This window comes from Schistocerca nitens, chromosome 1 (genome assembly GCF_023898315.1).
Source record: "Schistocerca nitens isolate TAMUIC-IGC-003100 chromosome 1, iqSchNite1.1, whole genome shotgun sequence".
In the NCBI taxonomy this organism is placed as follows: Eukaryota; Metazoa; Arthropoda; class Insecta; order Orthoptera; family Acrididae; genus Schistocerca; species Schistocerca nitens.
Genome location: NC_064614.1, coordinates 774043213 through 774067785, shown reverse-complemented (window position 1 = coordinate 774067785; position 24573 = coordinate 774043213). Strand labels below are relative to the sequence as shown.

The 24573-nt window shown below is 39.4% G+C and overlaps 1 protein-coding gene across 1 annotated transcript in view; it reads right to left on the bottom strand.

Annotated features, from left to right (window-relative positions):
- LOC126261620 (syntaxin-like) overlaps positions 1-24573 on the bottom strand; it is an 82107-nt gene that overhangs the window by 3290 nt on the left and 54244 nt on the right. Inside the window, exons 3-7 of the mRNA XM_049958555.1 lie at positions 22104-22203; positions 21949-22023; positions 12029-12220; positions 11635-11708; positions 11413-11550 (exon numbers count right to left, since the gene is read on the bottom strand). Coding sequence (XP_049814512.1) covers positions 11413-11550; positions 11635-11708; positions 12029-12220; positions 21949-22023; positions 22104-22203 — 579 coding nt within the window. The remainder of the gene's footprint in view (positions 1-11412; positions 11551-11634; positions 11709-12028; positions 12221-21948; positions 22024-22103; positions 22204-24573) is intronic.

Sequence of the window (24573 nt, the reverse complement as noted above, 5' to 3'; positions counted from 1 at the left end):
AACTATTGGTAGCAAGATGATGCAATACTTTTTTTGATGTGTGTATAATGTATGTAATTGCAGTTCAAAATGGTGACGTAAACTTGCAAACCATTTGACAGAAACATAATAATAACTACACTGATTTCAGTGTAATACACAGCTCTCTATATTTGTGCTTTGGGAAGAGCAGTTAGTAGCTAGTAAAAATGGCTAGAGGAGAGCTATATTTCTAAAGAAAGTCGATCAAATTTTAGCAGTAAAAAATTTGGTTAAAAATGATATTCGAATTCTCTATGTCCTAAAGGGGATGACAGTGTATCTACAATTAATTCTTTATGCCAGAGAGCTCTATTTTGAAGTCTGAGTGCCAGCAGCTCTTTTGCAATGACCTCATCAGTTAGTTACTCTTCATAAGCAGCTGGAAATTGCATTGCATGCTGTCAGTGATTGAATAATGCTTTTGCAAACTACCAGGATTCATGTACGGGAGATGCCAAACGTGACTCAAGTGCTGTTCTCTCCTGTGGATACTGTCTCCTCCCCAGGAAATACAGGATCCATCACAACTCAACAATGAGACTGTGAGTGGTGAATCAGTGGTAATGTAAGGGGTTTGATGTGCTGTCTCCACCTGAAATTGATACTGAGCCAGTGCAACACACTTCATCTGTAGGGACACCTGTTGTATTCCACGTTGTTGGGGGGAGTGGAGGATGAAGCCAATGAAAAAGGGTGGAAATCAGTTCATCATTGGTAGTTTAAACATGCAGAAAACAACAGTAAACATTACGGAAATGGCACCTAGGAATGAAAGGAACAAGTTTGCTCAGTTTGCATGGCTGAGGTCCCCATTCATCATGTCGAAAAAGCAGTGCCAGCAGCCATTGAAAGAGCAGAATGCAACCAGCTGTAGCTCATGACACATGGTTGGATGAATTATGCATGTCATCTTGGCTCTGCAGTTGTACTTCCCTCATTCCATCAAATGGCAGAGAAGGTTGAGAAAATCAGCTTTCCTCATAGAATTTAAATAACACTCATAATCTGCAGCATTGTCCTGAGAATTGATTGTGGCCACACAGTTTCTGAGTGGAATAGGAAGCTATGACCAGATACTTGGAAGGTTCAGTGAAAAGCTAGGTTGTAACTTTCTTGACTTGTATCATAAGGTTGAGAATTGTCCGAGGTTGAGCAGAGTCACAATTGGAAACTATTCAATGAATGTAACATATAGTTTTGCAGTTACATGGACCTGGAAATGTGTTCTAAATTGAAAATAATGTAGCCTGCCCATAGTATGTATGTTTTCTGATAGAGGTCACTCAGTTCCCATGCATCAAATTACAATGTTGCTGTCACTTGCTTCAAGGAAGATGTCCCAGTGGAGGCTAATCTTCAGAAATGGGAAAGAAAGGCATTTGCAACTGGATTGGTGGCAAATGTACTACACAGTGAAAAACCCAAGAAATATGACAGTGATATTGAGGTCACTGAATACTTAAATGCATCATTGCTTTGTTCACCAGAAAAATCGACAAGGAATTGGAGATGAACATTCTCAGAACCTCAATGTGTCATTCTTCAGAAGGGAAGTTACTGTCCGTTTCTATGTGGCAGCACCAATGAATTAAGTGATTATAATATCAGTATGTGATGTTATTTGTGCAAATAGTTGGTGTAACATGGGATTCTACAGAATAACACATTATTTTTTAAGTGTGGAACATCCCACTATGCACACTTTAGTTTAACACATGTGCAGATGGGGTGCAAAAACCACCAGCTCCAGACATCGACAACGCACAATGGCGATTCCACGTCTCCAGTTATGGGGATGGCTTGCTTATGTTTTGGTGTTGGAGCTCGGTGGTGCCTTGGAAGCCGCAGAGATAAAGGGTGCTGGCAAGAATGTAAAAGACCAAACAGTTAAAGGATTATACTTGAGAACTGTCATTCTGACTTGGCTGTCGAATGTCAAAACATAACATATATGTGTTACGATCTGTTGTGAATGATCTTCATCGCTCATCATTGTAAAAATGAATATTGCTATTATAGTAGAGAAGAATTATCTCATATCTGATAACACAATTTCAATAGCTTAAATACACCAGAGTCTCTTTCAGCACCTCCCCCAACTGCAAAAGGAAAAGAAGTAACATGACATGGTTTAGTGGCACTGCGCAGCAGCTCCACTAGTGCAGTTAACTTTAAGAACAGTGGCCAAAACTTACTTAGGTGGTAAAATTGTCACACATTCAATCAAATGACAGACTGTGTATGGAGTGCATCTCACTGTAACCAACCACAAGGTTACATTCTATTTTGACATCCTATTGCAGGACACAAATTAGAAGTGCTAAAAGAAGAGAGCATTCATGATAATAAACAAGATTTATCATGAATTTTGACAGAATAAGAAACACAATGCCTAGAGCAACATAAGTCAGTAATAAAAAAAGATATAAGTAGGCACACAGAGTGGTGCTGCTTAAATTGATTTGATTAATCGAGGTGAAATAAATTTAATTTGATTAAAACCAAATGAGTGTTGACTGACCTCAATAGTTCAAGAAAGAACATTAGTTGACCATAACAAAGATATTCATGTGCTTAAATAACCACCAGCAAGTGGCTAGAGAAAAATTTCATCGAGAATTTGGAAGAATTCAACGTTGTGATTTTGAGACTAAAGTTGCAGCAGCAATCTCTGATGGCATCCCTGCAGCAGCCAACCGATACAACAACACACTTATTCAGTGCAGTGGCCTGTTGGCAGTATTTACTCATTACTAAATAAAGGCATTATTGTCCATACTGTATGGCAGTTACTGCCCACAACATGGAACGTAATTTATTAGAAATTTTAGGGAAATTAAAAAAATAGAGAAGTTAGATGAGTTCTCTAATAGCATTACAACCAAAGGTCAATCACTGTCAAATTTAAACAGACAAGGGGAGGAGGAGGTAACTACAAAAGTAGACAGGATTTCTAGTTTAGAAACAATAATATTAAATTTGCGTGTGGATTTACAGACAATGTAAATGAACACTGTAAGCTGATATGAAATGAAGTGAATGCAGTTTAAAGGGGTATACTAAGAACCTAAGATGTTAAGTAATTAAATCTCAGATACAGAAGAATGGATAGAAATACAAGAACAAAATAAAGAATTTTATGAAGTGATTGGTGCCCTGAACATTTTAACTAGTTTGGAAGAATCTTTACAAGAGCCTATAAAAGGTACATGAGAAGGTTGAGTTTACTATTGCTACCATCAATTCTTTGGGGAATACTGAAATTTGTTGTTCTAGGGAATATATTAGAGTATAAAATGTCAAAAAAAAAATTAATCTGTAATGAGTACTCTCAACAGATTTGGGTTTAAATTACAATGTGCTTCAGGAAAGTTGGATTACAAGTGGAAATACTGCAGTATGTACTGATCATAAGTTTGAGTCCAGTCAGCGTATGAATATGAACGCATATATTAATGGAATGTTAGTTATGAATACATGTAGTTGTCATGTCTTTCACTGTCTGTTGAAACAGCTGAGTTTGTTGCTAATGGACTCAGTGTTGGATTAGGTATTCTATATTACATAGATGTGCAGTATGTGCTAATAATACGCGTATTGTTTAATGCAACATGTAAAGATAAAGATCTAAGATGTTCTATTCTCCCAACCCAGAAAGAGGTTGTAGTAATTAATCTAAGAGACATATTGACCATTACAGATGCAATATCACCATGCCACTCAAAAAGTAAAGAATTCATTTCTTTTTTGAGTGTCATGGGAAAAATCAACAATGTAGGAAAAGACTGATTGCTACTTACCATAAAGATAACAAACTAAGTTGTAGTTAGGCACAATTAAAAGACACAATACATAAGCTTTCAGCCTCAGCCTTCATCTTTCTCCAATGAATGCTGAGGCCTAAAGCGTATGTGTATGTGTTTTTTAGTTGTGCCTGTCTGCAACTTAGTTTGTTATCTTTATGGTAAGAAGCAATATATCTTTTCCTACATTGTTGATACCTGGAGTTTCCGTTGTTCGTTATGGAAATACTTTATTTTCATATTGCTTTAATTTCATTACTTACTTGAGGCTCTCTGGCATTATTACTTCTTTGTTTAACATTTAGTCAAAGCTAAAGGAGACTTTTTTTAAAAAAATAAGTGATGAGTAAAGTAAGCAGCACCTTCAGGCATTAAGAGTCAGCTGTTAGAGTAAATGAATTAAAGTCAATTTCCGGAGCTGCGAGCATAACACATGAACACTGTGTTATCTCTGGAGTGTATTAATTACATCATATTATTTCAGTTTAAATATGAAGAAAGAGACAAACAATTATTTTGTCAAAGCTTTATTTCTTGCAGATCATGGAATGGATTATGAGAAATGTTATACAGTGTTGTCCATCTTAAAGAAATTTATTGTATCATCCATCTTTCTACATTCAGACATTTATATTGCTGAAACCCTACCTTTCTACAGACCACTCTGCGCTAATTGCAGCAACGTACATATGGTGACAAAACAAATACACAATACATTGATGAAGACAAAATGTTTGTGGAAATACATATGTTAGCCACATAATGAAAAGGGGAGAGTGGATGGACATTGAAAAAAATTTAAGGCAAGTATGATGTGCTAACATGCAAGCAAAAAAAAAAAAAAAAAAAAAAAAAAAAAAAACAAAAAAAAAAAAAACAAAACAGATAGTTTGCGGAGCAAATTATCTCGCTGTCATAGCTGCTGAAGCATTTGACAGATGAGGAGCAAAACTAATATAGAAGACTCAAGTTATCTCTGAAGAGCAAGTACTATTGGATAAATGACTTAATAATCCAGTAAAAAGGCAACAGTTATTAAAGCATTGATGAGACATTAAGTAGATGTGTCATATAATTGTGGAGAAGAGTAAATACAGTATAAGAACAAAGAGTTACTCTCTATAGAAATTGAGAAATTGCGGGAGAACTTCCAGCTTATACTGCAAGTATGCAACTTAAGGAATGAAAAATAAATGCATTCATGTATTTCAAATTGCTCTTTTGCATGGTGTTTTGCGTTGGTGGAATTGACCGCTTTGATAGTAAAGAAATGTAAAAGTAAGTATATCCCAAGAAAACTATAATTAACAGATAATATTTATAGGAAGATAATTTATAACATCGCAAGAAACATAAGTAGAAGCTACAAAAGGTGAAGTCAGGAAACATGTGTTGGAATAACTGGGTAGAGATGATATGTTAATAGAGAAACTTTGTAATTGTGAGAATAAGTGTCGGACGCTGTGCATGCTGTTAAAGATTTAAGCAGGGGTGTACACGATTTTGTGTAGGTATTGGTGAGGTCAAGGGTAGGTGGACTCTTAGAAGTGGTGGCCTACAATTAGAACTGCTGGAAAGGAATGACCTGAACCATTAATTTTTTTAATTTTCTTTTTTTACATAAAGACATGAATATAGGGACACTCGCTTAGAAGAGTGGAAAAATATGTACACTGTATGTGCCCACACAATGAGATGTAAGCACTGCTCTTACAGTAACTGTTAGTCACATTGTTGGATTGTTCTCCAAAACAGTTAAAGGCTAATAGACTTATCCAGGCACTGATGATTCTATGCATTCACATTTCTGCACGAGTCTGACTTATCAGAAATCTGAGATTTGAGCTTGGAGAGAATGTTGTGAATTTAAATGTCAGCATGTAACTCCTTGTGGTAAAAGTAAACCTAATCATTTTTCAGTCTCAATAGATTTGAGAAACGTTTGCTCCTGTGATAAATAATTTAAGAGTGAAAAGGAAGAAAGTTACATTTCAGTAACCACGATACAGCCTGATTAAGCAGTTCAACTATTTACTGTGCTCTTCTGCATAAAAAGGAAACAATATCCATAGTAATCCCATACAAAGGGAGCAATAAAGCGCAAAATGGAAAAATTATTTAATATATAATAGAATGTAATAAGCAAATAAATGATCAGTTGGAGACAAATATTTTGAACAAAGTTTGTTAGATGTACTTCTATCCTTTGTGAAAACAAATAGAATTACTCAATGAAGACTTATTTTAAAAATAAGATTGGATTCTGTCTTAAATGACTTTTGAGAGAAAATAATGAAATAACAATAACTGAAATGAATTGAATGAACATAATGTGCAATGGGGTGCACAAGCCAGCGGCTCCACACACTGACAAGGCGAAACTTAACATATACATGTTGCAGCCTATTGTGAACTACAACTTATGAATGATATGTGTCACCTGTCATTGTAAAAGTAAATGTACTGCAGAAACATTGCCATAATAATACAGAAGGATTCTCAAAAACCTAATTACGTCATTTCAGCACAGTAGAATTCTCACAAACCTGATTACAGCATTTCAGTAGCTCAAAGAGATCATAGCTGTCTTTCAGCATTTGCCCCAACTGCAAAAGTAGAGGAAATCACGTGGCGTGGTTTAGTGGCACTGAATAGCAGGTCCACTACAGCAATTAACTTCAAGAACGGTAACCGAAAATTATTTCAAAGGTAAAGTTGACACACTTGACAAATTTCGTAATGAGTGCACCACATGATAACCAACCTCAAGGTTACATTCCAACTTCCCCAACGTTAGTGGTTTGCTGTAAGGTTATGATGACAGATAAATGTGATTTGTATCTTAGCTCCCAGTCTTGAAATGTTTAACTCTGGGCAAAAGACAACACTTATTATGAAGAAATTTACCAACATCCTCGTAATGTTGTGCTATGGGCCAATGTTTCCAGTGACCTTACCATTGGGCTTTATTTCTGTGATAGGTCTGTGAAGGGCAGTGTACCTCCAGACATAACCTCATTGGCTGTTACTTGAACTCAACAAAGTTAGCATGCTGGATGATATTGTTATGCAACGTGATGATGTGCCTGGACACTATTGAGCTCCTGTTTGAGACTAGTTGAACAACCAGTTTCCATTATGGATTGGTTGCGGAAGGCCTCTCATATGGCCACCTAGAAGGCCACACTTAACAATGTGCAGCAATAAAAAAGATTTGTGCAATTCAATGGCTTCTGCTGAAGAGATGAAAGGAAAGATTACCAGTTCCCCAGAGAATGATCCTTCCCAAAATGTTGCACTGAGTATGCAGGAGCACATGGCATCAAATCCAACTCTGTGCTGAGAATGGTTATCAGTATACAGAGAGAATTTGAAATATGTAAGAGCACTTGTTTCTGTGTTACTCCGTTCTTGCATGTATCATATTCTGTTAAATACAATTTCCGCTAGAGATGGGGAGTTGTTTCATGTTCCTGTTTGCTTTCATGTTGCTTCTTGTTTCAATACAATAACATTAAACATTTCTGATTGTGACTTGTGGAACACCCTGTAGAGTTCCCAATAAATGGCTAAGGAGCAGTGCACATCAAAGGCTGCTGCCCAGGTAACTGTGTGTGGGGTGCATAAAGGGAATTTTTAGGTTACATAATATTTGTTCCTGTCAAGACAGTGATAGCTATATGAGACCCTGAAGTATTCATCTAAGGTCCAAAGAAATGCACCCCTCCCCTCCCCCCCCCCCCCCACCCCACTCCCAAACACGTGAGACTATTGAAGTACTAATGGTTAACTAATGAAGCATTCACAACAAAGTGACAGAATTTGAACCATTTCTAAGTAGCAGTGGAGCTTATATAATGCTAGATACAGAAACATGACTAAAAATAATTGAGAGCAGTGAAATTTTTAGGGCAAGTCTAAAGGCATACAAAAGGATAAACTAATTGTAAATGGAGTCCCTCTGTAGATGAGTGGTCAGCAAAGTTAGCTGTCAGGGGGAGGACTTGGGTTTGATTCTCAGTACTGCCAAGGATTTTTCTTTGATGGAAAGACTGATAAGGATGCACTCAAGCTCATGATGACAATTGAAGAGCTACTTGATTAAGAAGAAGCATCTCCAAGGTCTGAAAATTTGGCAAAATGGCTGGGAGACTGGTTTGCTGACTCATACCCATCCATACCACATTGACATGGCAAAGGGTGACACGACAGCTGGTCAACATCCCTTGGGCATTTAGGGCATGGATGAGGTGCTCATTTTAAATGAGAAATGGGGGTGGAATATTTCTTGCAATAGAAAAGTAGCTCAATTTAAGGAATATAGACACTGAAGCTGCATGCAAGATGGTTTGGGCAAGACTCAGTATCAAGGGTGAGTATAAATTTGTGATTGGATCCTTCTACCAGCCACCAGATCCATTCCCCAATTTAGCTGAAAACTAAGAGGAAACCTCGGCTTGCTAGTATGTATGTTCTGTAATCGCATTGTCATCATTGAATGAGACTTAACTCATCCAACAATTGTTTGGAATACATACAGTTTTATGAATGGTAAGTGTGATGACACATCCTACAAAACAATGTTAAATACTTTGTTTGAAAACTACCTAGAATAGATAATTTGGACACCTACTCATGAGAGAAATATATTGGCATTAATAATACCGAGCGAGGTGGCGCAGTGGTAGCACACTGGACTCGCATTCGGGAGGACGCCGGTTCAATCCCGTCTCCACCCATCCTGATTTAGGTTTTCCGTGATTTTCCTAAATCATTTCAGGCAAATGCCAGGATGATTCCTTTGAAAGGGCACAGCCGATTTCCTTCCCAATCCTTCCCTAACCCGAGCTTGCGCTCCGTCTCTAATGACCTCGTTGTCGACGGGACGTTGATCACTAACCTAACCTAACCTAACCTAACCTATTGGCATTAATAACGCCAAATTGACATAACCTCTTGGAGGATACCCACCCTGACCATGGAACAGCTGCAGCAAGCATGATTACCAAATCACAAAGGGCAACTGAAACAAGTAGAAACATTTATATATTCAGAACACTGTATAAGGAGGAAGTGGCATCATACAAACCTGTAGCTCTAGACTTGAGAATGTGGAGGAACTGTGGCTCAAATTTAGAAGAATAGTTGACTAAATAATAGATAGGTATGTACACGAAGATCAGTTCATATTGGATGAGATACCCCATGGTATACATTGTAAGGAGACTTACAAAGAAACATTGACTAACACAGAAGAGGCATGAAACAAAGCATGGGCCTATAGGTAGAGAGATGCAGAATGTAACACATTTGGCTGTCAAAAGGGCAATGCATAAAGCCTTCAGTCACTAGTGTAGCAGAATGTTACTGAAAGATGTGTCACAAAATAATAAGAAAGTTTGATCACATGTAAGAATCGCCAGTGATACCAAAGTTAATATCCTAAGCAAAAGCAGAAATGGTAAGATCTGTTTTCAGATGTTCATTTACAAAGAAAGACACAGGAATATAGTCTCAGTTGAATACTCACACTGCAAAGAAGAGTGATATATACTGTCTGAAAAAAATTTAAGTACCCAAATGACGTAGTCAGACATCAATGTAACTTCATACACATAAGCGCCATTGGTAGGTATGAGAGTGATTATTAGAGTTGCAATTCTCTGTGACAGGTAGTACTACCACCAGACAGTTTTAGTGTTGTTACAAGGCATGGCAGAGTATATTAGGGCCATGAACAGCTTCAGATGTTGAGTGATCACTGTGAAGGACATGAAAATACTGCATAATCATGTGATAGAGTATGATCAGTACCTGACAATGTTTGAAAGAGGAGGCCCCTCATTGCGGGTCTCCATTTGGCTGGGTAGTCAGATTGTGCAATACCCACATTTTTGAGGCTTTTGGAATACTCACCATAAAGGTTTCGGTCGACCATGTCTGCTTACCATGGGAGGATCACCAAATTGTGCACCTAGCACCTCCTAGCCCATTCCCATATGTACATACCATCCAAATAATGGACTACCTGCAACATTCTGTGTCATCTCACACCACTGGTTGGATACTAGCAGCAGCCAGACTATGGAATTACCATCCCATGTGTAGGCTGCCATAACCAGCACAACACAAATATCTGAATTTGGAATGGTGCCATGACCAGAAAGCGTGCATTGCTGATGAATTGCATCAAATTGTGTTCAGCGATGAATTGCGGTATTGATAGATATTAGTGTCTGTGTTACGGGGTTAATCATAAAATATGGCATATAACTCAAACAAAAGAAACTGTGCCAAGTAGTTGAAGAAAAGCACAGAACACAACTGTCCACAAGAAGGGAAGCACAAGTGATCCATAAAATTACAATCCAGTAAGTAATTCTTTGTTTCTCCTCTCATCCAAAGTACCTTAATTTGTTTGTAATGTACGAGGTGATATCCTGTTGGGTACCAGTCAGTAAAAGAATTATGGAGAACAAACTAGGTAGCTAAGGAGGCCTGCGCAATAACTGCAGGTGCACAATGGATAGTGCTCTTATATACTGTGATCTGAAAGGCAGAGGCCCATGTATAATTGGGATGACAAGTGACTGGAAGCATGGGACAAGCTTCACCTGACAAGTGGGAAAACTGAGCCCTTCTCATTTACATCCTTATCAAGCACTACCCTTTAACATATGAATTCCTTCTCTCACAAGAGGACTCACCTCCATGCAGTATTTATGGTTTATGAACATCTGTGGCTACCATTTTGGAAGGATGTGTCCAGTATTCACATGTTGGCAGCAAAAAATGTGGGTAGAGACCCTCAGCTGTCCATTTTGAGAAATGGCACAAACAGTGTAATATGTGTTACAAAGTTTTGCATAACATCCAATCTCCTGTATGAATTGTTAGGAAGGTACTCTTAGTTTTTTCTGTCTTACAGACTGATGCCAACAACCAAACTTTACAATTTCTATATTTCACTCATTTCAAGTTTGGCATTTTTGTCTTTGATACAGGTAAGAACAGATAATGTGTGTAATTCTCTTCTTCATTATTCTGATTTGGTCATACTCTTACCACATCATTAGGAAGAGCCATAATAAGTTTTATCCAAAATTTCAAATTTTTTTTATTCCAAAAATCTTTCAATTTGTATTATGAACCTTCTAATAAATAATTTCACTTCTGTGGTTGATAAAGAAATTTGTTACAAACCTACTCATAAATAATGGCACACTAAAATTGAATCTTTAACAGTTGAATTTTAACATAAAAAGTGTGTTGCAAATCCCAGTGATTCATCTAATGTCTTTGATCAACAGAAAAACTCAAACCAAATGTTTATAAATAATATTTTATATACAAGTTGTACGTAAGAAGATTTTGCACTGTTATGAAATGAATTCTGAGAAAAAAGACCATTGCTCTTGAACATAACTCTGTATACATCTTGATGATTATTCTCTGAGGCTGCTTCTTATTCCAACATTTCCTTATCTCAGAAAATAAAGAAGAGCCACCCAAAGATTACAGCCAAAATTTAATGTGTATTTTCTATAATAAAATTTGTGTACTGAGCTAATACTTTTTATGTACGTACCTGCCTCTCAATCAATGTTCCAAGTTCAACAAACTGATCCCTCATCTCACGGACAGATTTCTCAATCTTGAGAAGCTCTCTATGCCTTGACTGCAAAGGATCTATTGCCATCTTTGCTTCAGCAGTAAGAGCTAAAATCTTTTGGAAAAATGCTTTGTTTTGTCCATTAGTAAGTACCAAACCACTCAGTTTATGTCAGTAAAACATGATGTTTTTGCTTACATTGTTTGAAAATAATGCTGTATTTTCTTCTGTCAGTAATTCCTCTAATTCTTCATGTGGAACTATAACATTCTCTACAGGGGTAAAAATACAAGGTGTTTAAAGGTGATCAAGTAGTAATTTATTTACATTATTTGTGGTTATAAGCCACATTAGTTTTATACGTGTATGTAAAAAAATAGTATTGTAATGTATTGTGGTTGAGCCACTTCTTTTATCTACAACAAATTGGTATCTTCAAAGTATAATTTTGTATTATATCTTCATAATTAGAAATAAATTACTACATTTCCATTAAAGCTTTACTTTTTACGTTATTGCCATCTGTGTACTTAAACTGTGTATGTTTGAGAAGTCTGATGGTAATGAATGACAAAACAGAGACTGTCCTTACTTATCCTCAGTTGTTGCTTAAGCAGAGCAGCAGATTTGTCCTTATAATTTGATATCAGGATAGCATAGCTTTCATATACAGCAGAAAACATATGCACTAAAGATGAGTATTGAACCTTTTCTATATTTCTCAAGACAACTGACTTGGGCTTAGAATCTTCAGTTTGATCTTTCTTTATATCTTCTTCCATTTCTGAAATGAGGATAACATTTTTTGAACAACTTTGCATTAGTAAATACTTACAAACCACTGTTACAAAATGGTGATAACCTCACCATTGACAGTAAGCTCCATCCACTGTTACAAAAGACAAACTCTGTCAGGTGCTAAGAATATTAAAAATTTGAAGTTTTGTTCTGTTCCAGTATGGGCTATTATCAGCAAATCTTGACAGTGAAACTAAGCAATAAAGTGAAAAAAGTTTATATTTAATATAAAATTGCAGTAAACAGTGGCACTTCCACTTAAAACTAGTTTTATCTCTAAAACTGTAGCACGCGCAATATTGGCACAGTCTGGATATAAAAAATGAAGTTGAAATTTCAATCATGTAACTTCATTCCTTCTCTGACCATAATTTTATTTTATTTTCCTGAACATGAAAATAATAGAGTACTCAGAATTAGTCATAAGTACTGAAATGTCACAACTTGTTTTTGATATTATAAGCTACTGCTGTATGCATGGAATGAAATGCTACAATGCTGTCAGTTGTTGATTTCTAATTCAATTAATTTCATTGAGTCACATTCATCTATTTATTTTTTATGTATTTGCAATATGCCTCCACTGCAGTATTTTTAATGGTGTGTGTGTGTGTGTGTGTGTGTGTGTGTGTGTGTGTGTGTGTGTGTGTGTGTGTGTGTGTGTGTGTTTTTTGTATGATTATTATGATGATGATGATGAGAGAAGGGAGAGGATGAAACGCAGTGCCAGCACATTTTTACTACTCACGACTAGCACCAAAGGGGCCGCCAAGCTTAATGTCACCATCCAACAGACGGCTTCTATCAACAGTGCCACATGCCCTCACCTCATGCTTTCAGTCAAACTTGTGTAAAACAAGACATTGGTGCAAAGTCTAGTGATCAGGAACTTGATGCCACTACTCCTACACTTTGCAGTTAAATACTCTTACTCTCCTGGCTCCACAAACCACAGCAGGTTTTTGGCCTCATCAAGTAGCCTCTTCTGCAGTATTCTGTCTTCCACATCTTTCCTTGCTCCCACTACCTGGAGATCCTTGGCAACCTGGTCTCTCCATCTCATTTTCAGCCTGCCTAGAGATCTTCATCCTTCTGGTTTATTCTCTGAGACTTTGCTCAGTAAAGATCCCTGCTCTCTCCTACAGACATGGCTCGCCCATCTTAGACTTCTTGTTTTATGCTTCTGCAACTACATATGATTCATTGTATAGCTCTGTGAGCTCCTTATTCTTTCTTCTTCGCCATTCTCTTCTCCTTTGATTGGTCCAAATATCTTTGGCAGGATTTTACTTTTATTTATTTATTCTCCATATTTCTGCCCCATATAGTAATACTTATCTTATTATGGTTTTACACATTCTTATTTTGGTTCCTCTTGAAAAAATTTTAGATGACGGTAGTTTGTTGTGGGAGTTTGATGCTCTGGCTGCAGCTTTGATCCTCACCTCTATTTCTTGCTTCTCATCATTTTTATTGTTTACTACTATCCACAGATATTTAAACTCATCTACTTCTTCAAACATATGGTTATCGATCTGCAGAGTTTCCTGTCTTTTTGTTCTGTAATTTCTTTCTACCCTCGTGAATTTAATTTTCTCATCAGTTACTTCTAATCCAGATTCCTGTGCCTTGTGAAAGAGCCTTTTTGCCAGTATTTTAAGATCACTTGGATTTTCAGTGATTAGTGCTACACCATCTGCAAAGGCCAGTACATTTATTTTTATTCCTCTTTTAATTCCTTCTTCTGCTTCACTTTGCTTCACTTGCTGTGTCCAGCACTTTCTGTATTACAATGTTGGACAAGAGGGGTGATATCCCTTCTCCTTGCCTGACTCCTGTTTTTATGTCATATGCCTTGGATTATTCTCCATCCATTTTCACTGCCCCTTTTGAGCCCTTCAGTGTCACTTGCACAAGATATATGATCTTCTTTGGTATTCTGAATCTCTACATTTTCTCCCACAACTTATCTCTGGATATGCTGTCATGGGTTTTCTTGAAATCAACAAATTGTATTGCCATTGTTTTGTTATACTCCCAATATTTTGATATGTCTTCTTTCAATATGAATATCTCATCAGTAGTTGATCAATTCTTAATAAATCCCACTTGTTTGTCATTTGTTATCTTTTGGAAATGCGGCTCTAATTTTGACTGGAACATCTTGGAGAATATTTTACAGGTGGTGCCAATTACTGAGATGCCTCAGTAGTTCCTGCATTGTTGTTTGTCACCCTTTTTGTGAATTGTATTATTATCAGTCTTGTTCACTCCTCTGGCATTCTTCCTTCATTTCAGATGGTCATAGCAAGTTTGTCTTATTTGTTTTTCAATTTTTATTCCTCCCTTTTTAAACAGATCAGCTGTTACACCATCTCTCTCTGGAACTTTGTTGTGTTTTAGTATTTTGGTTGAGTCTGTTGTCTCTTTCATTGTCGGCAGATCCATGAAGGTTTCTACTCTCTGATACTCATGTTGTAGTTCTGTTTCTGTACTTCTATCTCCAACATTTAGAAGCTCCTCAAAATATTCCATCCAAAGTTCCATACCTTTGGATCTTTCCAGAACTGTATTACCACCTTTATCTTTATTGCCACACATCCACTGTATATATCTTTTTCTGAAAAATCTGATCTATCTGTAAAACTCTCTTGCATTCCCTGCACTTTTATCCTCCTCTGCTCTTTCGATTAGACTATCCACATGTTCTCTCTTTTTCCTTCTGAGAAGATTTTTAGTTTATCTTTTAAAATTTTAATGTGCTTCTTTACTGTCATTGGAATCCTCTTGTAGGTGGTTTTCCTTTGCTGCTGTTCTTTATTTCACTTCTTTTGAAAACCACAAATTTTTCTTCCTTCTTTTTCTTTATTTGCATACTTCTAGTGCTGCTTGTTCGATATTTGTTTTTATCATTTCCCAATGATCTTCGATGTCATGGTTGTCTTCTATTGTTCGAACATCAAATTTGTTTTGCAACTTAATGAGAAACTCCTGTCGTTAGCCTTCAATCTGTCTATGTCAATGTTATGGACATTTGTGCTCTTTCCTCCCCCTCCCCTCTCCTTGGCTTTTCTATGGCTGTTCTTTGGCGTATCTCTGTTACAATAATGGTCTGTCCCTGCCTTGGCTCCCCTTATGGTTTTCACATTCATTATGCTGCTTTTATGTTGTTGATCTACCAGGACATGGTCTGTTTGGTTTTTAGTTCTTCCATCTGCTGATACTCAAGTTGCCTTGTGAATGTACTTTCAAGGAAAGTGTGAGTTCATAACACTTAAGTTGGCTGCACTTGCACAGCTTAGTAGTCTCACTCCATTACGTGTAGGGGCTTTCAATCCCAGCTATTCCTAATTACCTCTTTGAGAATTTCATAAAACTGTCTGTCTTTTCGGCCTCCGCTTCCTCGGTCAGAGCACGTAGTGTAACTATTGTTATATTTGTGAATCTTCCTTTTAGAGTCATGACAGGTATTCTATCATCAGTCGGTTGAAAATCAAACTTTTGTTGACCATAAAACCTACTCCCTTCTGGTACTTTCCATCTTTCGATCCACTATAGTATAAAATGTGCCTGTCCATTTCCATTTTTCCTGTTCCTGGCTATCTAATTTCTTGCAGTGCTACAAGATCCAATTCGTATCTGTCAAGTTTTTCTGACAGAATATTGTGAGCTCCAGGTTTGCCAAAGTCCTAATGTGCCACGTCCCAAATCATAAGTCCTTGTTCATAAGCCATTTTCTATATTCCTTGTTTCTATTTCCCTCTGAGGCATTTTCTTGATGTTCCGTAATAAGATTTTTTTTTATGGGACAGGTTGATAGCCCAGTGCCCAACCTGGAGGATCAGTTATTTTTTTCATGGTAAGTATATTTTCTCACTACCCTCCAACTCTGCTGGTGGCAGAGTGTTCCCCAATTCCAGTGGGGGTCACGCCCAATGGAGGTAACTGGCAATTCCCAAATGGAGCAGCTAACTGCCAGCAGTGAATTTTGTTTTTCCAACACCAGGAAAACTTTTTATATGTGTGAGGGTGGGATAATGTAACATTTATTAGTCTGTCACATTGCAAGTTTAGATTAACAAGAGATTATGTAGAAGAAAGTAATAGTAGTACAATCAGTTATACGAAGTCAAATCACCAAAAGTTGTTAACTCTTTATTTTGTCCCTGTATCTACACATTAATATCAGCAACAAAATTTTTCATTATTTTTTACAAAAATTTACAAGATTAGCTATTGTCACACATACACTAGCCAGTAATCAAAGGTATCATCCATTTTGAAAGGATAAACTTTCTGATAAAGAATAACATACTGATGCATGGCTCTATAATTTTCATTATGACTGAGGTCCTGGAATGCCAATGCTCAAGTCAGCTCAGAAAAGCTGGTGGTGAAGGGGAGGATCCATGTGGCAGAGGTTGTGAAGCAGTCATTAAAATCTTGCATGTTGTGCTCTGCTGCATGTTGCACCACTGATAGCTGCTTGGTTGTCATACCAATCTAAAACCCTGTGCTGTGGTTGCAGCAGAGCTGATATACAACATGGCTGCTTACACAAGTGGCCTGGCCTCAGCACTTTGGGAGGCGATGGAAGTATCTTGGGTAGGATGTCCTCCATTTCAGGGCATGATGATACATAATCAAAGCCCTGACAAAGGATCAGGAGTGTGTGGGGATATGGCACAGCATATCTGTTAGTGTATTAGGTCTGAACGTATTGCCTTTCTGTGAAAGCCTTTGTGAGATCTTCAGCATACTACGCGAGGGAGTTCTCAAACTACAGATGCGTCTGCCACGGGTAGCCAGGCTGTATGGGAGGACTTTTTGGTGCGGATGGGGTGGCAACTGTCAAAGTGCAGGTACTTTTGGTGGTTGGTGGGTTTGATGTGGACTGAGGCCTGGATGGAGCCATCTAAGAGGAGGAGATCGACTTCTAGGAAGGTGGTACGATGGGTGGAGAAGGACCAGGTGAAGTGAATGGAAGGGAAGCTGTTGAGATTGTGGAGGAATGATGATAAGGCCTTGGGTCCAGATTATAAATATGTCATCAATAAACCTGAACCAGACCAGGGGTTTGGAATTTTGGAAAGCTAGGAATGTTTCCTCTGGGTGACCCATGAAGAGGTTAGCATAGACGGATGCCATGGGGGCATCCATGGCTGTGCCACTAATTTGTTTGTATACCTTCTCTTCAAAGGTGATGGGTTAGGATGTAGTTGGTTAGGTGTATGAGTAATGAAGTCATGGGTTTGGAATCTGAAGGGCATTGGGAGAGGTAGTTCAATTGCAGCAAGGCCATGGGCATGAGGGATGTTGGTATATAAGGAGGTTGCATCTATAATGATGAGTAGGGACCCAGAATGTATAGGTTTGGAAATGGTGGAGAGCTGGTGCAGTAGTGGTTCATACACTCCTGGAAATGGAAAAAAGAACACATTGACACCGGTGTGTCAGACCCACCATACTTGCTCCGAACACTGCGAGAGGGCTGTACAAGCAATGATCACACGCACGGCACAGCGGACACACCAGGAACCGCGGTGTTGGCCGTCGAATGGCGCTAGCTGCGCAGCATTTGTGCACCGCCGCCGTCAGTGTCAGCCAGTTTGCCGTGGCATACGGAGCTCCATCGCAGTCTTTAACACTGGTAGCATGCCGCGACAGCGTGGACGTGAACCGTATGTGCAGTTGACGGACTTTGAGCGAGGGCGTATAGTGGGCATGCGGGAGGCCGGGTGGACGTACCGCCGAATTGCTCAACACGTGGGGCGTGAGGTCTCCACAGTACATCGATGTTGTCGCCAGTGGTCGGCGGAAGGTGCATGTGCCCGTCGACCTGGGACCGGACCGCAGCGACGCACGGATGCACGCCAAGACCGTAGGATCCTACGCAGTGCCGTAGGGGACCGCACCGCCACTTCCCAGCAAATTAGGGACACTGTTGCTCCTGGGGTATCGGCGAGGACCATTCGCAACCGTCTCCATGAAGCTGGGCTACGGTCCCGCACACCGTTAGCCCGTCTTCCGCTCACGCCCCAACATCGTGCAGCCCGCCTCCAGTGGTGTCGCGACAGGCGTGAATGGAGGGACGAATGGAGACGTGTCGTCTTCAGCGATGAGAGTCGCTTCTGCCTTGGTGCCAATGATGGTCGTATGCGTGTTTGGCGCCGTGCAGGTGAGCGCCACAATCAGGACTGCATACGACCGAGGCACACAGGGCCAACACCCGGCATCATGGTGTGTGGAGCGATCTCCTACACTGGCCGTACACCACTGGTGATCGTCGAGGGGACACTGAATAGTGCACGGTACATCCAAACCGTCATCGAACCCATCGTTCTACCATTCCTAGACCGGCAAGGGAACTTGCTGTTCCAACAGGACAATGCACGTCCGCATGTATCCCGTACCACCCAACGTGCTCTAGAAGGTGTAAGTCAACTACCCTGGCCAGCAAGATCTCCAGATCTGTCCCCCATTGAGCATGTTTGGGACTGGATGAAGCGTCGTCTCACGCGGTCTGCACGTCCAGCACGAACGCTGGTCAAACTGAGGCGCCAGGTGGAAATGGCATGGCAAGCCATTCCACAGGACTACATCCAGCATCTCTACGATCGTCTCCATGGGAGAATAGCAGCCTGTATTGCTGCGAAAGGTGGATATACACTGTACTAGTGCCGACATTGTGCATGCTCTGTTGCCTGTGTCTATGTGCCTGTGGTTCTGTCAGTGTGATCATGTGATGTATCTGACCCCAGGAATGTGTCAATAAAGTTTCCCCTTCCTGGGACAATGAATTCACGGTGTTCTTATTTCAATTTCCAGGAGTGTATCTTTATGTGGGAGGCTGGGTTTTGGACAATTGGTTGCAGACATTGGTCAACAAGGGCTTAGATTCTTTCGGTGGGGGCACTGTAACTAGCCACAATGGGGCACCCAGGATTGTTAGGTTTTTGGAGTTTAGGGAGCATGTTGCAGGTGGGTGTGCAGGCTGTTGTTGGGGTGAGCAGGGAGTTGGATTCAGGGAAGAGGTTCTGGCAAGGGCCTAAGGATTTCAGCATGGATTGGAGGTTATATTGGACTTCTGGGATGGGATCAATTTGGCAGAGATTGATGATGGAGGTGTCGGACAACTGGCGGAGGCCATCTGCCAGGTAGTCATCATAATAACGGAGGAACTTTTGTCTGCTTTGAGTATGATCAGGTCAAGATCTGTTTTTATGTTGTGTAGGGCAGCCCTTTCTTCTGCTGAAAGGTTATTGTTCTTAGGAAGGGACCTGAGGAGGGATGGTGAGGCCAAGTTGGAAGTTAGGAATTCCTGGAAGGTGACCAGGGAATGATTAGGCGGGAGTGTGGAAGTGCCCTCCTCCACTCATAATGCCATCTTCCTAGATGTTGATCTCCTCCTCTCAGGTGGCTCCATCCACGCCTCTGTGCACATCAGATCCACCAATCACTGACAGCACCTGCACTTTGACAGCTGCCACCCCTTCCATACCAAAAATCCCTCCCATATTGCCTGGCCACCTGTGGAAGATGCATCTGCACTGATGAGAACTCTCTCACCCAGTATGCTGAAGGCCTCACAAAGGCCTTCACAGGCAGGCAGTACCCCCCCACCCCTTCCCACCCCCCACCCTTTGACCTACTACACAAACAGAACTCCCATGCCATATCCTCACACAGACCTGATACTCACATCCATCCCAAGAACCATCCACAAAGAAGTGACCCCCTTGTCATCCAGGACTGGAATCTGTCACCAGAATGAATGGCCACTGCTAATCTGTTGCCAGAAACAAGGTGGACCACCTAGTGTGGCAACAAGCAGCAGAGCACAACATCTAAGAGTTCAAGGGCTACTTCACTACCTGTGCCATCTGGATCCTTCCCAACACCAGCAGCTTTTTCTGAGCTGCGCAGGTGGGCTATCCTTCCAGCACATCCTTTGCTCCCATAACCTCCCAGTCCTAAACCTGTCCACCCCATCATCCTGGTAGTTGTATGTTGAATATATTAATCTAGAAGATAGCTGCTAAATTTAGCTTTTCTGTTCCTACCAGAGGTAATAAGAAGGGTGTAGGGTGACCAAGAAAGAGGTGGACTGATGAAGTGGAACTGGCAATGCAAGTGAACACATCTCTGAATCATGCATAATTGTGCAGAGAGAGAGAGAGAGAGTGTGTGTTTTAAACAAAACTTGCAAATGACTTAATGTTGACAACAAGAGAGCAGAAAAATGAGCTGCATGCGAAATGACAGTAACTAAGTAGATGAATTGGTGATATGGAATGACTGAGGACCACAACCATATTTTCTTTGAATAGATCTGATCATATTTGCCTCAGTCAAAGGTGATAAAAGTATGCTGTTTGTATTATTTTATGATTGTTTTGTGTGTAACACGGTACACTGCACTGTTTCAAATCACTAAGTTGTTAATAGGACAGGATCATAAATATGTAAGATAGAAACCATATTTTAGTACTAAAATGCAATTAATGTTTTAAACCACCAGTGTAAATGCCTCTTAAGTTATAAAAATTTATGGAAACATAGAAACTTCTAATGATAGTACAAATTTACTCATTTCTGAATTACTCTGTAATGTTCTGTAAACTCCAAGAACTATATTAACTAATGTGGTACCAGTAGGTCTTGAACCATGGATAATCAAGGCTGCATGCTGAGGTGCTACTTGTGAGACTTAATTGTTGATATAATTGTAGTAATACTGAATTTGTGCCACCTACAAAGTATGACACCACCATTTTTGCCAAGGGCAAACTGCTGCACAACAGATTTGTTCTTTGAAAACATCAAAGAGTGGTTTGTTCAAAATAAAATGAAAAAGAATGAAGAAAAAGCACATCATCTGATGTGCAGCCTCAGCAGGGATGGATGCCAGGATAACTGGAGGCTGTCAATCAACTGGTTTAGCAAACTATCAATGAATGAGCACACAGTCTGTGTGTACTCCAAGCCCTCCCGTGTAACATACCTCACTGAAAGTAATCATAACAGCATGTTATGCACTATTTCACAGCAAAATTAATTATGACCTGCTATTCCAACACTCTTCAGCTGTAGGGACATGTTAATGATACAAAAAGAAGCTGTCAGGATTATCACTGCGAGCAAAAGACTGGAGCACTGTAAAGCTGTATTCACCTGGTTAGGAATAATGACAGTTTTTGGGTATTATGTGTTTTATGTCTCATCAGTATAAAAGAAAACCAGGGAGCTTTCAGTTTGAGGCAAGAAACACATACTTATCACAACTGCAATGAGGAGAACATTGAAATACCAAGCTGTCTACTGTCTAGAACACAAGATCTGACACCAGTATTATTCAAAAGGAAAATTGCACAGGACTTGAAACAGCATCCATTTTACTTTATTGGAATTTTTTTCAGCAGGCTATTGGGGACACAGTGACCAAAGTGATTGGCCAAAATAATATTGCTTTCATTTGTTATATATGTCTCATTGTGAAGAGTTTCTTTATATGTTATATGAAAAATTGTAAATAACTCATTTCTATGTGTATATGTAATTTTGATGCGGTCTATCCAGTTATGATTGATAAATGAATCACATTTGGTAATAAAGTGAATAAAATAATTAAAACTTAAATGTGAAGGATATTACTTTTAATTTTTCAGGTTATATTGTGTAAAACTAAAACTTTTTCTACATAACATCACATACCTTTCAGTCTAGCATTTGTCAGGGTTATCATTCTCTGAATTGAAGCGGTACAAGCATCCATATCCTGCCTTAGTTCTGCCAAGAGAGGACAAAACAAATTTTGTAGTACATTTCTACTACCAGTTAAACAGAAATAGACATTGCAATTGGCTTACTTGCTTGATCCTTTGGAATACCTAAAAGCTCCTTCTGTATATTTTTAAGCTCATCAATCTTTGTTTTGATGTTTTCTATTAGCTTCTGAATCTGAGACACCTGCAAAAGAGGAAATTTTTTACAAGAAGGGAAAACCATAATTTTGTTGAGTTTACCTTAAGTACTTTCTTTGTAATTTTACTTAATAAATATCACATTTGTTCTTAAGAGTGTTTGTAACTGCTATGAATAGCTCATTTTACTTGTTATTATAATAACTATGTATTCATTGTAGTATAATGTGACCTGTTTTACACCAGATGAGTTACTTTTCAATGTCGTATAATTTTCTTTTGTTATAATATATATCAGGAACTAGTGCACAAATAAAGCAGAGAATAGAAAATAATGATATTTAGTAAGAATAACTAATTGAACCAGTTTGTGGTATTTCAAAGTTCACATGGAAGGAATGCAGGCTATAAAAGTGAAGAGGAAATCTTATGCAAATGAGATTTTTAGTTTTAGTCGAATATCACCATATTTATGACCTTATGTTATTTTGTCAGTGACTTGTGCTTATTTAGTATTTCAGTTCATTAACCTTCAGACATCAATTTTCAGATAAATAACTTTCATAGACCGTAGAACACACACATCTCCATATTTTAAAATAATTTTTTTAGTTTTTAGCTGTTCAACATAGTGTACCTTCCTTGTTAGTTAACTTCATTGATGGGGATGCTGTGTTGCTGCTTTTTGCCACACCTTTGCTAACAAGAGGAGTGTGTCAACTTTGCTTCAATGATTTGATTCATATTGACAAGGTGTCTAGGGCAGAATGAGGACTTCCAAATTAAGACTTCCACTTGTGTAAACAAGAAGACACAACTCTCAACCATTTTCAGGAAGGTCAAGTTTAAAAATTTTAGGTTCACTTGTATGCTTTGTATGGTTGCTAGTATTCAAAGATGCCGCAGCTGAGAGAGTAAGTGCTTAGTTTCATAATAAATTGTTCTTGGTCATTATTGCAAAATTTTGTGGTGTACCATGCATATCTGTTGTTAGAATTACTTGGTTGATTAGGTGGTTGATTTGGGAGAGGGGACCAAACAGCGAGGTCATCGGTTCTGTGATTAGGGAAGGATGAGGAAGGAAGTCAGCTGTGCCCTTTCAAAGGGCCTGAAGCTATTTAGGTAAGGAAACCTAAATCAGGGTGGCCGGACATGGGTTCTGAACCACCATCCCCTCGAAAGTTAGTCCAGTGTACCAACCACTGTGCCACCTCACTCGATAGAATTACATGGGAATGAAACAAAAAAGTACTGGCAGTGAGATTCGATCCAGAGGTGTCATGCTTATGGAGCTAAGCACTTACTCATTCAACTGCAGAATCCTTAGATCAGAATCCTTCAAATTGTTGTATTAATGATAGTAAAAAATATATTAGGATGCCTAAAATTTCCAAAATCGATTTCCTCAAAATGGCTGAGACTTGTGTCATACTGTTTACGTATGCTGAAGTCCCAGTGGAGCCCTACAGATCCTGTCAATGTGAATCAAATCAGTGAAAGGAAGTTCATACAGTCTGTGGTGTCACCGTCAGACACCACACTTGCTAGGTGGTAGCTTCAATCGGCCGCGGTCCTCTAGTACATGTCGGACCCGCGTGTCGCCACTGTGTTATCGCAGACCGAGCGCCACCACATGGCAGGTCTCGAGAGACTGACTAGAACTCGGCCCCAGTAGTACGGACGACCTAGCAAGGCGCAGTTATCCATATCTGGAGAGAGTCTCACTTGTGTTCACCATAGAGATGTACAAGAAGAAATTAAAGATAAGTATATGAGAAGCTCCGTTCTTTTCCTTATAGCTTTTACCACATATCCTGTTTCAGATTTAACGCAAGACGGCGTGATTTGACGCGTGCCCTATCGGCTACTTCATTGTGGACTGGCTGCTCTTGTCAGTCCACAACATTGGCGACTAGGATTGAAGGATTGTTCTTTTTTCCCTTGCTTTGCTCTGAATTGCTTGTGTCATGGCTTCGCCACATTCTCCGGATGTACTGTCCGAATTTTTTCGCTTGCAGAATCAGCAGACGCAGGCGTTATTGGATGCCCTTGGACAGCTCGTCCAGGGTCAACGTGTGCTGCAACACGATGCGGCAGCCGCCGCTTCATCGCTACCACAGCCACAACACGCCGTTGCACCGCCCTTCTGTAATTTTGATTCAACCCACGAGTCCTGGCCGGAATGGTCCCGCCAGTTCGGCTTTCATCTCGCCGCCTACAGAATTCCAGGTAATGAGCGGCAGCCGTTTTTGCTTTCTTCTGTCGGTGTGTGCACCTACCGTGTGATAGTGAAATTGTTTCCCCGACGCGACGTAGCAACTCTGTCCTACAAAGAAATTTTGTCGGCGTTAGATGCCTATTTCAAGGAAACAGTAAATGTCGTTGCCAAACGGTATACGTTCTTTCGTACAAAACG